This window comes from Poecilia reticulata, chromosome 9 (genome assembly GCF_904066995.2).
Source record: "Poecilia reticulata chromosome 9, P_reticulata-male-v2, whole genome shotgun sequence".
Lineage (NCBI taxonomy): Eukaryota > Metazoa > Chordata > Actinopteri > Cyprinodontiformes > Poeciliidae > Poecilia > Poecilia reticulata.
Window position 1 is genome coordinate 28,245,332 of NC_088838.1, and position 17,026 is coordinate 28,262,357.

At 37.8% G+C, this 17,026-nt stretch overlaps 1 protein-coding gene across 1 annotated transcript; it reads right to left on the reverse strand.

Moving 5' to 3' along the window:
* Window positions 1-1,967: 1,967 nt before the first annotated feature.
* ptgs1 (prostaglandin-endoperoxide synthase 1) lies at window positions 1,968-16,954 on the reverse strand. Its single transcript, XM_008417959.2, has 11 exons — window positions 16,797-16,954; window positions 16,640-16,714; window positions 13,319-13,435; window positions 13,044-13,184; window positions 11,931-12,074; window positions 11,680-11,861; window positions 11,503-11,586; window positions 9,577-9,823; window positions 6,862-7,148; window positions 3,804-3,951; window positions 1,968-2,491 (listed from the first exon to the last, which is right to left on the reverse strand). The coding sequence occupies exons 1-11, from the start codon at window positions 16,801-16,803 to the stop codon at window positions 2,142-2,144; spliced, it is 1,782 nt and encodes a 593-aa protein (XP_008416181.2). The 5' UTR covers window positions 16,804-16,954; the 3' UTR covers window positions 1,968-2,141.
* Window positions 16,955-17,026: the final 72 nt, after the last annotated feature.

The following is a 17,026-nucleotide window of genomic DNA, read 5'->3' on the forward strand; positions in this document are numbered from 1 at the left end:
GATTTATTCTAACCTGTTCATGAGGTCACCTTTAAAATGTTTTATTTTTTGTCCATTTTTGAAATTGAAGGAAGCTTGAAAAGAACCTAAAAAACATATCCCTCCCATTTTTAGCAAATACAAATATTTTAGTAATCATAACTGACCTAAAACAGCTTAAAGTTTAGTCTGTTTTCATATTAGGTCGTTATGTGACGTTATATTCTGTAGATCTATATGTCTGGTTTCAACTTTTTCATGCAGGTACGGTTATTCTCAACAGCAATATTAACTTTATAAATATAAATCCAGTATGTAATTGGGCAAGAGGCGGCGAAGACCCTGGACAGATCGACATTTCATCACAGAGCAACACAGAGACATACAGGGCAAACAACAATGTATACACTCACACCTACAATTTAGGAAAACCAGTTAATCTAATCTAAATAAATGAATACATTCTGGCTTTGTTTTCCTAATGTACTGAAGAAATGTGAGTGTTAAAATGAGGAAAGAAAATAAACTCTAGCAGCAGAAATAATCACATCTTAAATGTAGTACTCTACATTCAAGATGTCATAATATACACTAGTTAAAAACACAGTAGTGACCAAGATGCAGCCTGGAGAGGTCAGTATAATCACATATTATGACAGTAAATTGATTTGTGAACAGGTATCTGCTATTACTACAAAGTTTAGGTTGAATAAAAAGTCTGTAAGCCCATTTGACTTTAGTTACCAGTAACAGTTATAAAAAAAATAATTTTTATACAATTTGCTACCCAAAATACCTGAAACTAACATTATTTAAAATATTGTCACAATAAAATGATATCTGAATAACTTCTGATGTTCTGAAACTAATTTAATGTTTGATTCCTGTGTTGTTTGGCACCAATTTCCATGTCACCCATAAGCTCTTCCCTCAGCACAGACTTCTGACATGTCTTAGATTGTTGCCACTAATTTACATATGAAATACAGAAGTAACATTATGGAACAAAACCACAGAAGTCTGTTCTCACAACACATTCTCAGCCGCTTTGCTCCCCGAGTGTCTGATTAACAGATCGCTCACTTATGTTTACCGTCACACAAAGGGGGGAAAAAAGCATGGAAATAAACTTTTGGCACTACTAGTGGTGCGATGCTATCACATTCTCATAATACAGTTTACATATTTGTATATAGTTGTAGTTCGTTAAAAAGAGGAAAGATACACTTTTAGTTTGTGATTTTAGTCACAAACTTTCAACTGAATGTGTAATCAATATGTACAAAAGGATTTTTCACTGTATGACAAACTAGCAGGTGTTAATCCAGAATTATGCTATACACTTTACATTTAAGATAAAAAAAATCTTTGTCTATATATTCTGCCCAGAAAGGCTCAATTGGCACAGCTTTAGCTTCACCTTGTTCAGATTCTGTTTGAAAAAAAAAAAAATCTCCTATCCAACACCTTTTGCTATCCATTTATTAATAAATGTAAAAAATAATCAACAGATCAACCCTAGTCTTGATGTCTAGTCAAGCAGAAAGGGTTGAGCTTTTAGAAGTATTTTTAGCTGCAGATGCAGTCTTTAAATCAGGGATGTCAAACTAATTTTAATCAAGAATGTTTTAAAGGGCCTGATTTCTTAATAAAATTACCCAAAAACAAACTGTTAAAGTAAGAATAATGGTTAATAACAGTAGATAAGAACTTCTTGAAATTAAATATTAAACATCTTTTCACCTTGATCTAGTTTGGCAGATAAAACAATATTTAAATACACAACTGTTATATCAAATGTTTTATTTCTAGCAGGCCACATAAAAACTTCTGGGGGGCTGAATTTGGCCTGCGGGCCTGGAGTTTGACACATGCGTTAAATGATCAAGTACACTAAAAGAATGCTATGTTACTGCCTTTTAGGAGATAAAATGACAAGTTACCAATGAGACTATACTCTTTCCATAGAAAATACAAAACATGAGAACTTGTGTGGAATAACGACTTTAATGGACATCAGTTGAAACTTTGAATAGGCCTTTTAAAGACATGTCAGCTGCATTTTCAGGACGTAGACCTGCTTAATAACCAGTTTTCCACTGAATTAAAATGAACAAACACCTTTGGGATAAAAATTCTATTTTTCAGTAGACGGTTGTGCATTAAAGTTCGGTGGACGGGTTCCTCAGCTTCAACTCCTCCTCGTTTCGCGGGACATGGAAGTCCACGTACGGACACCACTTGGTGTTCAGACAGACCAGTTTCTTCAGAGTCGATGTTTTGATGATGTTGAAGCCCGTCTCGCCTCCGAAGGTGCTGGGCTTCCAGTACTCCGGAGAGTTGATGGGATTCCCAAGCAGGCCTTTCAGGGAGAAAGGGGCTCCCATCTCCACCATGCTCTCTCCGAATATGGAGTTGGGGCGAGCTTTTTCCATCATGAGGCCGGGATAAAACTCCAGGGCATCAATGTCGCCGTAGAGCTCCTCTAAACCTTGAGCTGTTTCTTCATCACCTGTTTGCAGAAAAATGTTAAAGTTTGAATGCATTTCCTGACATCTTGGTGTACATCAGTGCTGCAGGTAACCTCATTATACAGGAGGAATGTCTGAGTAGGCATAAAAACTACCACATAATTTACATCTACACACTGCATCAGTAAGCTTTTTGTATCTTTATTAGATGGTAGCAGATTAAAAAAAAACCACAGGAAGGTGGTGATGCAAACATCAGACAAGATGGAAAGTTTTGCTGCAGCTCAAATAAAGCAAAAGAAATGTGAAGTTTTTTTTTTAGGTTGTTGCAGTTCAAAGTTGGGGTAATTTTCTGATACAATCAACCCGAAAGGGGAGGAACTGATTTCCAGTTAACAGATACAGATTAAAAGTTTGAATTTTTATTAATGTAATAGTCAGAAATGGAGAAACCAGCTTTGAATGAGCTATATTTATAGCTATTCTGCCCAGAACGGCAGAATTTTAACAAAATATTACTGTAACTTTTAATAATTTGATCCAATAAATGTAAGAGAAAAATTATTTGTATTAACTACTGAAGTTCAGAGAGTCTAGGAACGTTTGATTTGTTTAAATTAGTTATTTGTTGCACAATAACTAATAACTTTGTGTTGAGACACAAAACTTAAAGCTTGAAAGCCAAGAGCCATTCGAGGAAACTTGCCTAAACCTACCAATATATTCAGAGTAGGAAAGCAAACAATTAATCGATTAATGATTTATTAGATAAAGATTATTTCCAATCGACTAATAACGTCCACATACACCTTCTTTTAGTGTTGCAGTTTGGCCGCCATCCAGCAGAGGGCGCGAAAGCGAAGCGAGTCCGATACAGAATTCAAGATGGCAGAGCCACACAAGAATGCTGACAGAGAAATGGTCCAAACTGAGTCCGTTGTGGGATAGGAAATGCACGTTATGCGGTTTTGTTTTAAAATATAAACTCTCGAAAAGCTCTTTTATTTGTCACCTAAATGGCGCTCATTCAGCCGAACTGCGTGACGTAGCAGAGATAACTTTCTCTCAAACAAAAATTACTTTTGTGATGACAGAAAAGCGGAGTGGATAACGCTGTGGCAAGTAAAGTCTGCTGCCTCCTCAACACTCTCTTCTTGGGGGTTTAAGTTTTTCAAATATTTTATTCTTTAAGCAATTAAATTCTACTGCTTTTCTACACATCTCATGTGTCATTATGCTAATTATAGGCCTGTAATCATGGAGGGCATGAACGTTGCATGCAACAGATTTCATCAACTTCTTTGCACCTATATGTGTCCGAACTTTTTATGAGTTTACATTTCACCAACTTACCAGTTAATTCATAAAAGGATGAGTACGGCTTCAAGTTGAACCTTTTTCGGTACTGATTGAAAGGTTGCAGGCGTGCAGCTCTGGAATCTCTGATCAATATTTCTGGGACTCGGAGCACCGCTTGGTGAATGTTGCGACCGCCGCCTATCTGAAAGACACAAAGTCTAATTCAATCTTTTAAAAAAAATAAAATAAAGGAAACTATGGGCTGTAGCACCCAGTTATTATACCTACAAAGGGAGATTACCCTGAAAGCAGATAAAACACCAGAAATTACTTCAGGAAGTATTTTTTAAAGAGGAACTGAACTTTGATGCTAATTTAGAAAGATAAGCAGCAGTTTGTGGTTTTGAGAACGCCTTATGTTGCAATCATATCATAAACTTGAAGCACTCACAGCATGCATGAGTGAGTTTTACATTCTTAATTTTTTTTCTTATTCAGCAAGTATTCAAGATGAGCGGTATGCAAACGATTTCTGTGCATGGTACAGGATTCTTGTATTTAAAAAAGTTTGGCTTTTGTGGGTTGAGAAAAGTCAACCACAGGCGAAAACAGAAAACATTTCCGCACATTAATATACATCTTTTTGATGAGTATCACTTTAACTCCAGAATTACTTAGAAATGTTGACATGTATTTCATTGCTCAGGATAGCAGACTATAAGCCATTACCTGAAATCATGTTGCATGACTGTGGCAAGACAAAGAAACCACAATTTGAGACATTGGAGAGAAAAGCGACAGCTAAAGATAAACTTTGTGAAACTGTGGTTCTGCCAGTCGCTTTTTCAGTTTATGTAAGCCTAAAGTTTACATTCAGAAAGAAACTTAACCAATCAGCAAACAGTGTATTTAAAAAAAATATCAACTGAGCTCTTGAATTTGAAGATTGCTTATTCTAGTGGCTACAAATCTTTTTTGACCAATTATTTCTGACACATTAAAGGAGATAGTTACTCATCAACATGAACATCATTACTTTTGGGACTTGATGGTTTGTTTAAACAGTTTTCATTCAATGTGGAACGATTATACAGCACACAGATTCAATTAATGTTTAAAAAAAATAGAATTAGGCAAACTAGTTTACATTTATTTAGGGTTTTCCATATGGGACCAAAGCTTTACATACTTACAACCTGACTGACATTGATCAACAGTTTCATCTCAAACAGCCATCTGGCATTATTCTGGCTACATATTTGAACATTCATCTCAAAGTAGCTCATTTGAGTTGTTTTCATGGAAAAAAAAATACCTCAGTTTAATCATGAAATTAAGAAAAACAACAGGACTTTTAAGTGTCATTTAAAAACCTTAATGTTTGCCAGTTTAGTTTGTTCCAAACCTACTTGACGTGTGCTAAGATTATTCAAACAAACGGTGTCCAAGTTTCAACGGTTTTAGCAGTTAAATGTGGTAAAAATGTTACACTTTCGCTATATGTCTGGTCTGAAAAGCATTGCTGGAAAACAGAAGCCTGGAAAACATCCGGGATTGGTTAAAATCTTATAAAACCTGATAAAACCAAGCCTGAAAATTCAGCTGCGATTACAAAAGTTTAAGTCAAAAACAAACAGTGGTGGTAGGATCATGATTGGACGTTTCTTTGTTTCAGATGGAAATAGGGATTCTTTCTAGGGCTGTTGTAAACGATTATTTTAGTAATCGAGTAATCTATAGATTTTTCTTACGATTAATCGAGTAATCGGATAAAAACAATTATGAAATAAAATATTGGTAAATCTTCCATAACACCAGTGTTACTATCGGATATCAACATCAGTCTATTTTTTCCCACATTTGAGCTTCCCTACCAGTTACTTTTTTGTAGACCGGGGGAGCAATACGGGATATTTACGGCTCCTCCGTTCAGAAACTCATCTACCAGCCATGTTCCGCCTCCCGTTTGTTCAGACCAGGATGATAAAAGTTTATTGTGCGGTTCGTCCGTAAAGCTGCTCTTACCCTGTAAGCATCAACCCTCAGCCGCCCGCCGTGTTCAGTCTCTCCGCTCACCTGTATAAATCCTCCTCAGCTTCTTCCCGCCGTTCAACCAGCAGCTCCGGAGCAGAAAGGCTGCCGAACTCCCGGCATCGCGCCGGTCATTTTAATAATGTTTATTGGTCCCACAAAAATGATGAAAACCCGGAATTATTACCAATCAGTAAAATCCCCGCGGGCCGAACTTAAAGATTGGACGTTATGCCGCCAACACGTAGCTTCCGTCAACAACTCAGAGGCGGAAGTCAGAGCTCCGCGCAACGCAGATCATGTTCCGGCCGGAACACGGTGCGCTAAATGATAAAACATAAATTAACGAAGCTTCGAGGCAGGTCAATTTTCCTCGAGGAATTTTAATAATCGAGGTACTCGAATCACTCGAGGAATCGTTTCAGCCCTAATTCTTTCAATGTGGATGAAATGATCAGGTCAAAAACATTGAGGTTTTAAATACTTTGAGCATCACAGTCAGAGTGGACATTGAAATCAATAAAATGATAGAAAAGTAAGATTTTGAATGGCCTAGTTAAAGTCTACAACTAAATCTGACAGAACATGTTTCCGCACAATGTGAATGACACTGAAAAGGCAGCGTGAACAAAATGATATTATAATTATATCATATTAAAAGTAAAAAAGAGGGATGTTGACTTACTCTTCTCAAAGCTGAATGAATAAGTTTCAGTGTTTACATTTTAGTTTTTCCACCTTTTTCTTTTTTCCCCTCTGACATATTCTTTGTTTTTTCTGTTGAAATAGGAAGGATATTTACTTTTACCACACCATGTGAAGAAAGCGTTTTTAAATAACTTCCCTTTATGTCTCAATAATCTTGCATTTCAACATGGCTGTCTGGACTCATACGAGAGGAAGCGGTTACTAAAGTTAGTTTTTTAGACAAAGCATGATTTATGCAATTAACTAAATTAGTTTTTTATTTGCTAGTTTACTTGCCGCTTGTTTCACACAGCTTTCTTTCAGAACGTAACATCTGCATGCATGATCATCATGATTCCCACACGCAACAAAATGTAAGCTGCTATATTTTTACCTGTCCTGCAGACTGCCGAGAGAAAGCATCCACCAGCTTCTCCACGCCGTAACGCGTCAGGATGGAGGTGTTGTACAGAAACTGGGAGTACGGGATTTCTTCTCCGTCGATGAGGAAGCTGTCCGGCATGAGCGGGTGCCAGTGGTAGAGGTGGGAGAACTCCAGGGCGATGCGGTTAGTGTACTGGAAGCGCACACCGAAGAGCAGGGAGGGGTCGTACTTCAGCTTCAGGTGGTAGCCGCTCAGGTGCTGCACGTACTCCTCTATTATAATGTTGATGATCTCACCTGGGAATTAAAGGTGACCTATTATGCTTCCTTGAACAGGTTGCAACAGATCTAAAGACTATAGAAAACATGTTCATAAAATTTTTGGACAAAATTGCTCTTAGATTACGAGGTTTTAGTCGGGTCATCTTGATCTCCGTTCAGTATGAGCTGTTTTAGGGCCTCTTGTCACTTTAAATCAAATAAGCTGCTGCTGGCCACGCCTCCAAACTCAATGTTTACACTCGCACGTGAAAATGGCTGCAAGCAGATACACAGTTATGCAATCATACATCTTTGAAAAGCAGAAGTGGTACCTCCTGCATAACTAATAACAGTGCAGCAAGTTTCAAAGCAAATTTTTTTTGCCAATGATCTGCTGTAGGTCAGTACTCCGGCAACTTTTCAAAGCAAGACGTTGTTTTAAGCTATGATGTAAGGCAGTTCAAATTTCTGAACTGCATTACAATTTAAGAATATTTCAGTAAAATGATCTGCCCAGCAGGTGGAGTACATTCACCACCAGAAAACCATTCAGTGGTGGGCAATCCTGGTCCTCAGGGGCCGGTTTCCTGCAACTCTGAGACGTCTCCCTGGTCCAACACATTTGCTGAATCACCTCCTAAGTGCAATCAAGTTCTCCAGAGTCCTGCTAACAACCTCATTATTTGACCCAGGTGTGTTGAAGTAGAGACACACCTAGAAGTTGCAGGAGACCGGCCCTCGAGGCCTGGAGTTGCTCACCCCTGCCTTAGATCAACTTCCTACTTACCACACATGAAGCACACAGAGTGAACGACCAAATCATTTGTCCCACGACAATTCAAAGGTACTTATAGGGATTTGATTCAGAACTAACTGTTTTTTTGCTCTCTGTAATATCTGTCCATTGAAACTACTGATAAATGGATCAATAGATCTACATAAAAATATCACCCATGTTTCTGTTCCACATTTGTGTAACTTCATGTACTGTTGCAGACCACAGTTTTTCACAAGCAGATAAAAGTTTAAACTGGTATTGTGGTGCATCTTTTGCACGGTCTGTATTTCTTTGTAATACCAACAAGTAATGTGAGAAAATGACACAGAACAAGCAAAAAATGCCATCAATATTTGAGTATCTTAATTTTGGCCTCATTCCAAAACTTTAAACAGGACACATGTCAGTTTTACTTAGATCCTAGGAACTGTGAAGCATTTATGGGAAGCTGCCACATCATGAATAGATTTTAAAATTATTTTTGTGCTTTTAAACAGTTGATATTGTTGCCATATTGTTAAATAACATGCCATCCAGCACAGTCATTGCTTCACTTAGACTAAACAAATGAGTTCAAATTGGGAAGTAGCCAATCAAAAGCATGACTCATTCAAAAAGCTCTAAAAGTCATTCAGAATTGTTTGCTAGCTGAAATAATAAAACAATCTTTTTGTACAGATTTTCCCATGAAAAACATACAAATCCTGTTTGTCTCAGATTGGTTTGTTGATTTGACATCAGGATTATTTTAAATATGTTCAGTTGTTTATAATTTAACATCTGGTGGAGCACAGCTGTACATCTAAGCCAGTGGTGTCCAAACTTTTTGTCACAGGCAGCAAATTTAAACTGCTGCTGGGCCACAAAATGTAATAAAAAAATGCAGAAATTAGTTTTATTGGGTCCTTTTTGTTTGTTTTGTTTTACCTGCTCATGTTTGTTCTGGATGTAAACAAACATTTACATCCAGAAACAGTGGAGAGCAAAAAGGCGATTATTTTCCTTGTTTATTTTGTGATTATTAATAAGTGATCGTCTGAACATATCGGTATTTGATTAGCTAGTTGATTAGCTAGATTAGCATCTGCTCTACTGATGAGCTGTCAGAGAGTTGGTGTGTGGATCGCCTTATACTCGCCCAAAATCCACAGCACCTCTACATGTTAAGTTTGTCAAAGTCAAGCTAGCATAACTGAACTACTTCCCACTCCCTCGTTATGTTTTTTGTTAATTAAAACTTATTTTTTCTGACTTTTTTGATCTAGTTGTCATAGTGTTGACAGTTAGTAGCAAAGTACTGCATCCCTTTTTCTTTTGTATATTATGCGTTTAAGATTTACCGTGTTAAGTTGACAACTTGACAGCAAAAACTGATGGTGGTCATTGTTAGCGAGCGGCTTTTCTGCCCTCCAACATGGAGATTGGGCCGGGTTCTGCCATACCTGACGTTACGTTGCAAAGTGTCTATTTTGTTGGCAAAATTTTTATCATTCCTGACTTGTGGTCAGGGGCCAACAAAATAATTTCAAGGACCACAAATGGTCCCCAGCCCACACTTTGGACACCCCTCATCTGAGCAGGTTTTAGATACTTTGCTCTTTCATATCATCCACCTCATGTACATCATATAAGCAGAATAAATAATAAACCAGAGTAAATATTTTAAAATACACGTGACATACGCACCAATAATGATGAGTCTGGTGGTCTGGAAAAGCTGCTCGTCATCCCAGGTCGGATGTTCGCCCTTCAGGATGTCACACACCCGGTTGTGCTCCCTCAGCCAGATGGTGGCGTACATGGTGAGGCCTGGGATGAGTCCGAACACTTCCTGTCCGATGGCGAGCTGCTGCTCAGCGGGAAAACTTTCAGGGTACACCATGTCCACTGGGACCTCAGACACCGGGGGAGGGTACATCTCCCCGTTGATCAGCTGTGGAGCGTCAATCAGGAGTCATTTCACCAGTAACTTCTTTATCAACTTAGCTTCCTGTGCCCTGATGAAGACCTCAAACTGCTGCGATTTCATCAGATGAAACAACATCTTCAGGCAGAGAGGTTATCAGATAAGCTGGCTTCTCTTAGACCAAAATCTGAATGTTCGATAATGGATTTTCAGCTACCAACGGTGACGCCATCTTCAACCACTGTTGTCATTATCTTGACTTATTCTAAGAAGTCGACAAGTAACAGGATATGAGAATTTTCTTCACGCAGTCGTCACAGCAGGAGCAGAAGAACAGAAAATTGTGTAAAACTAAAGAAGTTATTACAAAGTACAACACATCTGTAATTAATAGCTAATTGCTTCTCTTGTTTGGTTTGTAGTCTTCGTCTCAAGTTTAATATTTAACATTTTCCCATGGGCCACAAAACATTTCGTTTTTAAAACACAAATGTTTTGTTTTACTTTATCTGTTACATGCTAAATAATCTAAAAGTGAAATATTTTGAGGAAATAAATTAAGTAGTCAGCAGAAAATGGATTTGTAAGTCATGCTGGATGTGAAAAATTAAAAAGGGTCTCACGCTTATTTAGATAGATAATTAAGAGCTGAAACATAACTTTTCTATTTTTTTCCTTTTTGACCACAGAAACTGCTGCAAAAATAGCTTTACAGAAGTTGCGCATTACAAAAAGAGTTTGGAGTTGACAGCTAAAATATCAAGACATTGTTAAATTAAAGGACAAACAATTAGGGCTTTGACAGTGATTAGAAAACAAAAATAATGTTAGTAAACAGCATTTCACTCAGATTGGTAGCTTGTTTTGCCTTTTGATAATATCAACTATCAATAGTTGATATTATCATATTATATTTTAGTAATGTTAAAATAAATGAGCACTGTTATATATTACATGTTGACAGAACTCAAAAAGTTATTTTAGAATAATTTTGTCTATTAAAATAAAAGTGGATAAAGAGGAAGTGTCTTATAGGGCTGGAAAATAAATCAATAATATCTATCGCGATGGACATGTGATCGGTATCAGTACATAATACATATGATAGAATATTCAGTAATTTCCCAGAACTGCACAGCATGTAGGCAGAGGAAGGCTTTGGCCTCTCAATCTCTAACGTTCAGCTAAGAAAGATTGGCGGCATCAACAAACCCACAACTAAGAAAGATTGGCGGCATCAACAAACCCACTCACTCTGGCTACCTAGCAACAACTTGCTGAGTAACTTGTGGTTGCCTAGCAACACCCTGCTGAGTAACTGGCACAGCAGCAGTTTAAAGTTATACCACTCATAGCCTCATAACTGCTTAAAAATTAAAAACAACACTGTGGAGTGAAAACTGGAAAAAAAAAACAGGCCACCAGTTTGGCAGTATTTCAGAAATTTAAAACAAAAATCTGATCAATAATTATCGATATCGACTGATATGAAACAATTTTATCGTGATTCGTTTTTCAGCCATGTTGCCCAGCCCTCATAGCTTTTATCTTATCAGTGAATTTAGCTGATATTTTTTAACGTGAGAGTTATGGTGATAGATTATTTCCATTTTATTGCAGCTGAGCTCAACGTTACGTGATTGATCACAGATATTGAGGTGGAAAATCAGACTAAACAGCCCGACTTTACATGTCCCAACTATTACCTGATATTTTAGCTTTCCATCTTTATGAAGCCGAAGCTGATGCTGCCTTTCAAGCTCTTCTCCATATATGTTGCTTGCATCTACCTAATTGGATAAAAACACATAAATCAGGTATTAAACTCAACAAATGCTGACTACAACCAGATCTATGTTGCTTATTGCTCTCTTGTGTCTCACCCCATGCCCCAAAGCCTTGGTGAATCCTACGGGAGCTTTGTGACTTTTCTTGAAGAACTGGTGTGTGAAGTGTTGAGCCATGAAAGCAAACATCAGATTGGTTCCCTGAGGATCTGGCCTGAATTCCCGCCTTTTAAAATATTTCTCACATAACTCTTTGGGGTCAGGAAGAACGGGTTTACCTGTGAATTTATGCTCAGTTTAAGATTTCATTGGGGCTAAATGAGTGTTAGAAGTTGTAAAGGCCTCACCGTTGGTTCCCATTGGCAAAGGGCAATCTTCAGGTACAGGAGGGAGGAGGCGGGTGTAGTAAGAGACATTGTTGTACGACTCCCAGCTGATGTACCCGTACTTCGTGTTGTAAGTTGGCGGACTGGGAATAAGTTCATTTCTGACTGTAACAAGAAAGGGATTAGCTTGTTTGTATGAGTTTTCAGACAGTTTTCATGTTGCAACATTTCTGAAAAGATGCAACTGTTGTGCCAACTGAAAGGGAGAAAATACAAAAATAAAGAATGGCTTAGTGGTGATTTTACATTATTTCTCTGTATGTTATTGAGTTGAACTTTGTTCTTTTTGACATGGGAAACAAGCCATCTTACATTTTTTAGTCCAGAGACTAAATTGTCTCTTGGACAATTTAGTCAGGATATAGTCAGCCTTCTATCCCCTGAAAAACGTTTCCAGGATTAAAGGACTAATGTCCTAGCAAGATCTAGAAAAACTCATCCATGCGTTTGTCTTTAGTTGTACTGATTACTGTAACAGCTCTGCCTAAAAATCAGACAGCTGCAGCTGATCCAGAACGCTGCTGCTAGCGTTCTGACTAAAACCAGAACGATAGAGCACATCTATCCTGCACTGGCTCCCGGCAGCTCAGAGAAAAGACTTTAAAATGCTCTTTATAAACTATTTACTATTTACATTTAAGTCAAAGCAAAGCTTACAATCGCAAAGTTTAAGGTCCAAAATCCTAAATTGCAAACTGAAGAACATAAACATAAATAGACCACAAAAATAAACCATGAATATTAAGATAACTGAGCAGGCGAACCAGCAGTGACTCATCCTAAAACCTAAACCAAATGAGTAACACCTGAAACTTTGTGGACGGAATGAGCTTTCAAAAGCTGAAACTAAGTGCTTGAAAAGCAACTTTTGGTTTCCCTCACTATTCGGATCTCTGGATGGCTTAAAAAAATAAACCTCCACCAAGCGTTTCTGACCACAAATGAACAAAACTAGAAGAAAAATATTAGTCAATATATCAAAAATGAACTGAAGTACAGGATGCAAAATGTTGCATTATCTGTTTGAGTCTGACTGTATTTTAAAGACTGAGTGGTTTTGACACCTTAACTTACCAGTCAGCACGATTCTCATGAAGGTATCTCGCAGGAAAGAGTTGTTGACGATGGTCCAGAACCACTGGTAATGGGTCAGAAGGAAATGAGCCACTCCAGGACCGGGCTTCAGCATCAGATAGATTCTGGTCCAGAACTCCGCTGTGCAGAAATAAAAGCAAAACGTACCTTTTTACTTTGAAAAAGCACCGTTGGAGAAATATTTAAGGCGCTATGCAGACAATAAACCACAAAAATAATCACATTAGAAGTTACTGAACAACAAATTGTCTTACGAGTGGTGCAGTTTTTTCCGTGGAAACCTGTTCGGGTGCAGTCACAGCTGTAGCTTTCTGTACCGAATCGCACACACACACCTCTGTTCTGACAAGGGTAGTAGCAACAGGGATTCACTGGAATAAAAAACAGTTTATACAAATAATGAATAATTACACTGAGGTACGCCCTGTTTAAGCAGCTGGGTGGATATTTGGCTCGTTAACCATTTAGAGAACTAAATCCTAATTTGTAAATAACACTGTCCTAACACCATCTGTAACAACACAACAAAACGGAAACAAAATGTACATTACATGAAACCAAGCATTTTTTGAAGATAGTTAAAGCTGCAGTATGTAACTAATACATATTTTTTAAAACTCACCATGTCGACAGATAAGCTGTGAAAACATCAATCTCCTTCACCTTCTCCCTGGGCTACTTTGTTGTCTAAATAAAAGCATACGCTCCAAGGCAAAAACAACCAATCAAAAACCAGAGGAGGGTCTTAGTGCTGTCAATCAACCTCATGTAGTCGCTACTTAATGTACTAATGGTGGAGAAACAACTTACTGTCAGAAGAAACCCATTTATCCGCCATCATTTGTGGCCATGCTAGCTAGCATTAGCACTAAAACAGGCTATGCTAGCTGCAGCTTAGCAGAAAGCAAGGAGCTCTGAAGCTCCAGTATGTCACTTTTATTAAAACAATTATTTTGTTTTCACATATCTGTTAAATTAGCATTTATGTCATGACTGTATAAGACAATTTGTGAAAATTGAGCTTCTCTGCCTTCTCCCAGTGCTCCCAGTACTAACTACTGAAATACACCTCCCAGTCAGAAACATCCAATCAGAGTCAGGAGGAAGGTCTCAGCGCTGTCAATCACTCTCCTGCTCACCTCTTCCTGTTTGCACTATGCTAAGCTACAGCTAGTTCACCACAACATAGGCTACCATGAATGCTAATGCTGGTTAGCATAGCCACAGATGATGGCTGATAAGTGGTTTTCCTATAACAGTAAGTTTGTTTTTATACCATTAACACATTAAGCATTGTACAAGAGGATGATTGACAGCAGTAAGACCCTCCTCCTGGCTCTGATTGGTTGTTTTTGACTGAGTGGTTCAGACCGCAACAGTAGCGGTCTGAAGAAACTCATTTCTGTAGCATCTACAAAAATGAGTTTGGCTTTTTTTTTTTACACAGATCATCTCTCTGATTGGTGAGAACGATTCATCTCATCTGTTTAAATAAAGAGTATGAGTTGGCGGTCCGTCACAGGACAAGCAACCACGCACATGAGGTAATTCAGGGAAACTGTGACTGGTTTATGTAGGAAGAACGTGATGAAGAACCCAGAGAGAACCCAAACATGCAAACTCCATGCAAATTCAGATCCAGGACTTTCCTGCTGCATGTAGCAGTTCTGCTGCGGCTCCACAATGGAGTTCTTCTTGCATCCAAAGTGATTAATTTGTGTAAAACATGGATGAGGACACAGGAAGCAAAATTTAAGAAGGGATTACAACTAAAGTCAAATATAGCTGCTCCTTTTAATTAATATTAAAACTGTATTTTTTTGGTGTGAAGTCGACATATTTGGAGCTTGTTCAGTCCAACTCTTCTTATTTTCTCGTCGGCTCACTATTTCTTTTCTAATTTCACTCATTTTCTGCATTCAGAAGTCTGAAGTTACTCTGGCGTGACGTGGCGCAGATGGAGCAATGACTCAGTCAGATAGTGAAACCAAGCTCTGACACTAAAGAGCAGCATGACGATGCGTTTTGAAACGCACTCTGCATCCAGGCCTTAAACTCGCATCAGGTTGCCTCATTGTTTCCCAGCAGAACATTTATGCCCAGTCACCACCAACATTTGGCTTCACCAGGAAATACCAGCACTCACACACAGGTGACAATGCTTGAACTCTAAGCTGTCGCCATTTTTACAGGAACTGGCTTTATATGCAGAGCTGTTAACGTCTATTTCTCACAACCCAACCACTTCCACATATCTTTAACACTTGCTGTATTCGGGCTTCCTGCCCTGCCTCCTTACAGAAGCTCAATGTGATAATGTGACTTTTTATCGCATAGAAAAGCCCCATGGACAACAGTAACGAGGTTTCCAATAATAGAAAGCATAAAAATATGTGATGTTTGAGGTAATATTTTAATGTGCATTCATTATATAGTGAATTTATTTTTATGACACTCATTCACACAGGCTCTGCAAAAACTAAAATTTTGTCTTATGTCAGGTCCTCCAGTTCTGTGGATCGCAATAAAAAATATTTCTCATTCTTAAAAACATTTCAGGATTTTTACTTGCAGGTATATGATGATGTAATGATGCCAAAACTATATTGTGAAACAAGGTGAGACTGAGTTTTACAGATTATGTGACTGATAGCTTTAGCCGCAATATTTGCACATCTCAAGCTTCTTTTTTCCCTCGTTTGCCTCATTTTTAAACTCATTAACGTAACGTATTCAACAAGTTCACAATAAAAAGAATACATCATATTTTTTTGCAAATGACTTAAAGTTGACTCTTTGGCATTGCTTTTAAAAAAATAAGCTAGTCATACGTTCACTGTAGTAGCTTTCCAAGATGTTACACATCTTTTCACATTTTGCAGCATTTCAACTACAGACCAGCTGTATTTTATTGGGATTATATGGAATAGACCAGCAGAATGGAGGGGATTAGCAGGAAAATACTGTTTGCATTTTTGATACTCCCAAATAAAATCTATTATTTGAATAATTTTGTGTGCAGTTGAAGAATGGCGCACAATTGAGCTGATGCAGATGGGCATTTACAATTTTTTTTTGTTTGGTTTTATTTTATATCATTTTAAGCATGGCCACATGGTGACATTTTAATCAAATACAAATTGGGACATCACCCATTCATTAAAGCAATTAGTGGTGAGTGATACGGATTTTGAACATTTTATCACCATATTTTATGGTACCGTCATGATAACAATAAAAATAACTATTAATTTTTTTTTTTTGGAACAAATGTTGGAACAAATCTATGAAAACTAACACTGCACATCAAACTCTGTGGTGGCAGAGTCATCCTGTAGGGATGCTCAATAAAGATTACCTTGGAGTGGCCTAGTTAAAGACCAACTTAAACTGTCTGTGCTCAAAAATCTCAAATTCTGTCTGTTTTAAAGCAATTTTGTAAACAAAAGTGTGCCAAAATTCCTCTGTTCATATTTACCGTTTATCTTTTCCTGATTTAAAACTGGCTTGCAACCTTTAAGTGTGACTCAAAAAAGGAAAAACAGAAGATCTGTGTAATTTTAAAAACTACTTGCCTGCACTTGACTCAGCAGCACCTGAGGATGATTTCATCAGCAGCAGAACCGCCAAGATGGAAAACAAGCTAAACCCTGCGAACGTTTACAGAGAAACAATAATGATGCAACATCTGCAGTTCATCCAAATTATGTAATTTGTACTTTTAGCACTCACCTTTCATGGTTGCTTGAATTAAATGAAAGTTGTCTGGAGATGTTTCACAGACAGGGCTGTTCTGACAAACGGTTGAAGGTTTCTTTCCTCCATCCGACTGTCTGAGTCTCACTGGCTTTATGAGATACCAAAAGTGGGCGTTCACCCTGTGCCTTCCACTTCCTCTATTTAATAGATTTTAAACACAACCTAATGCACTTCAGAGTGTTTAAAATTACATTTTCTATGCT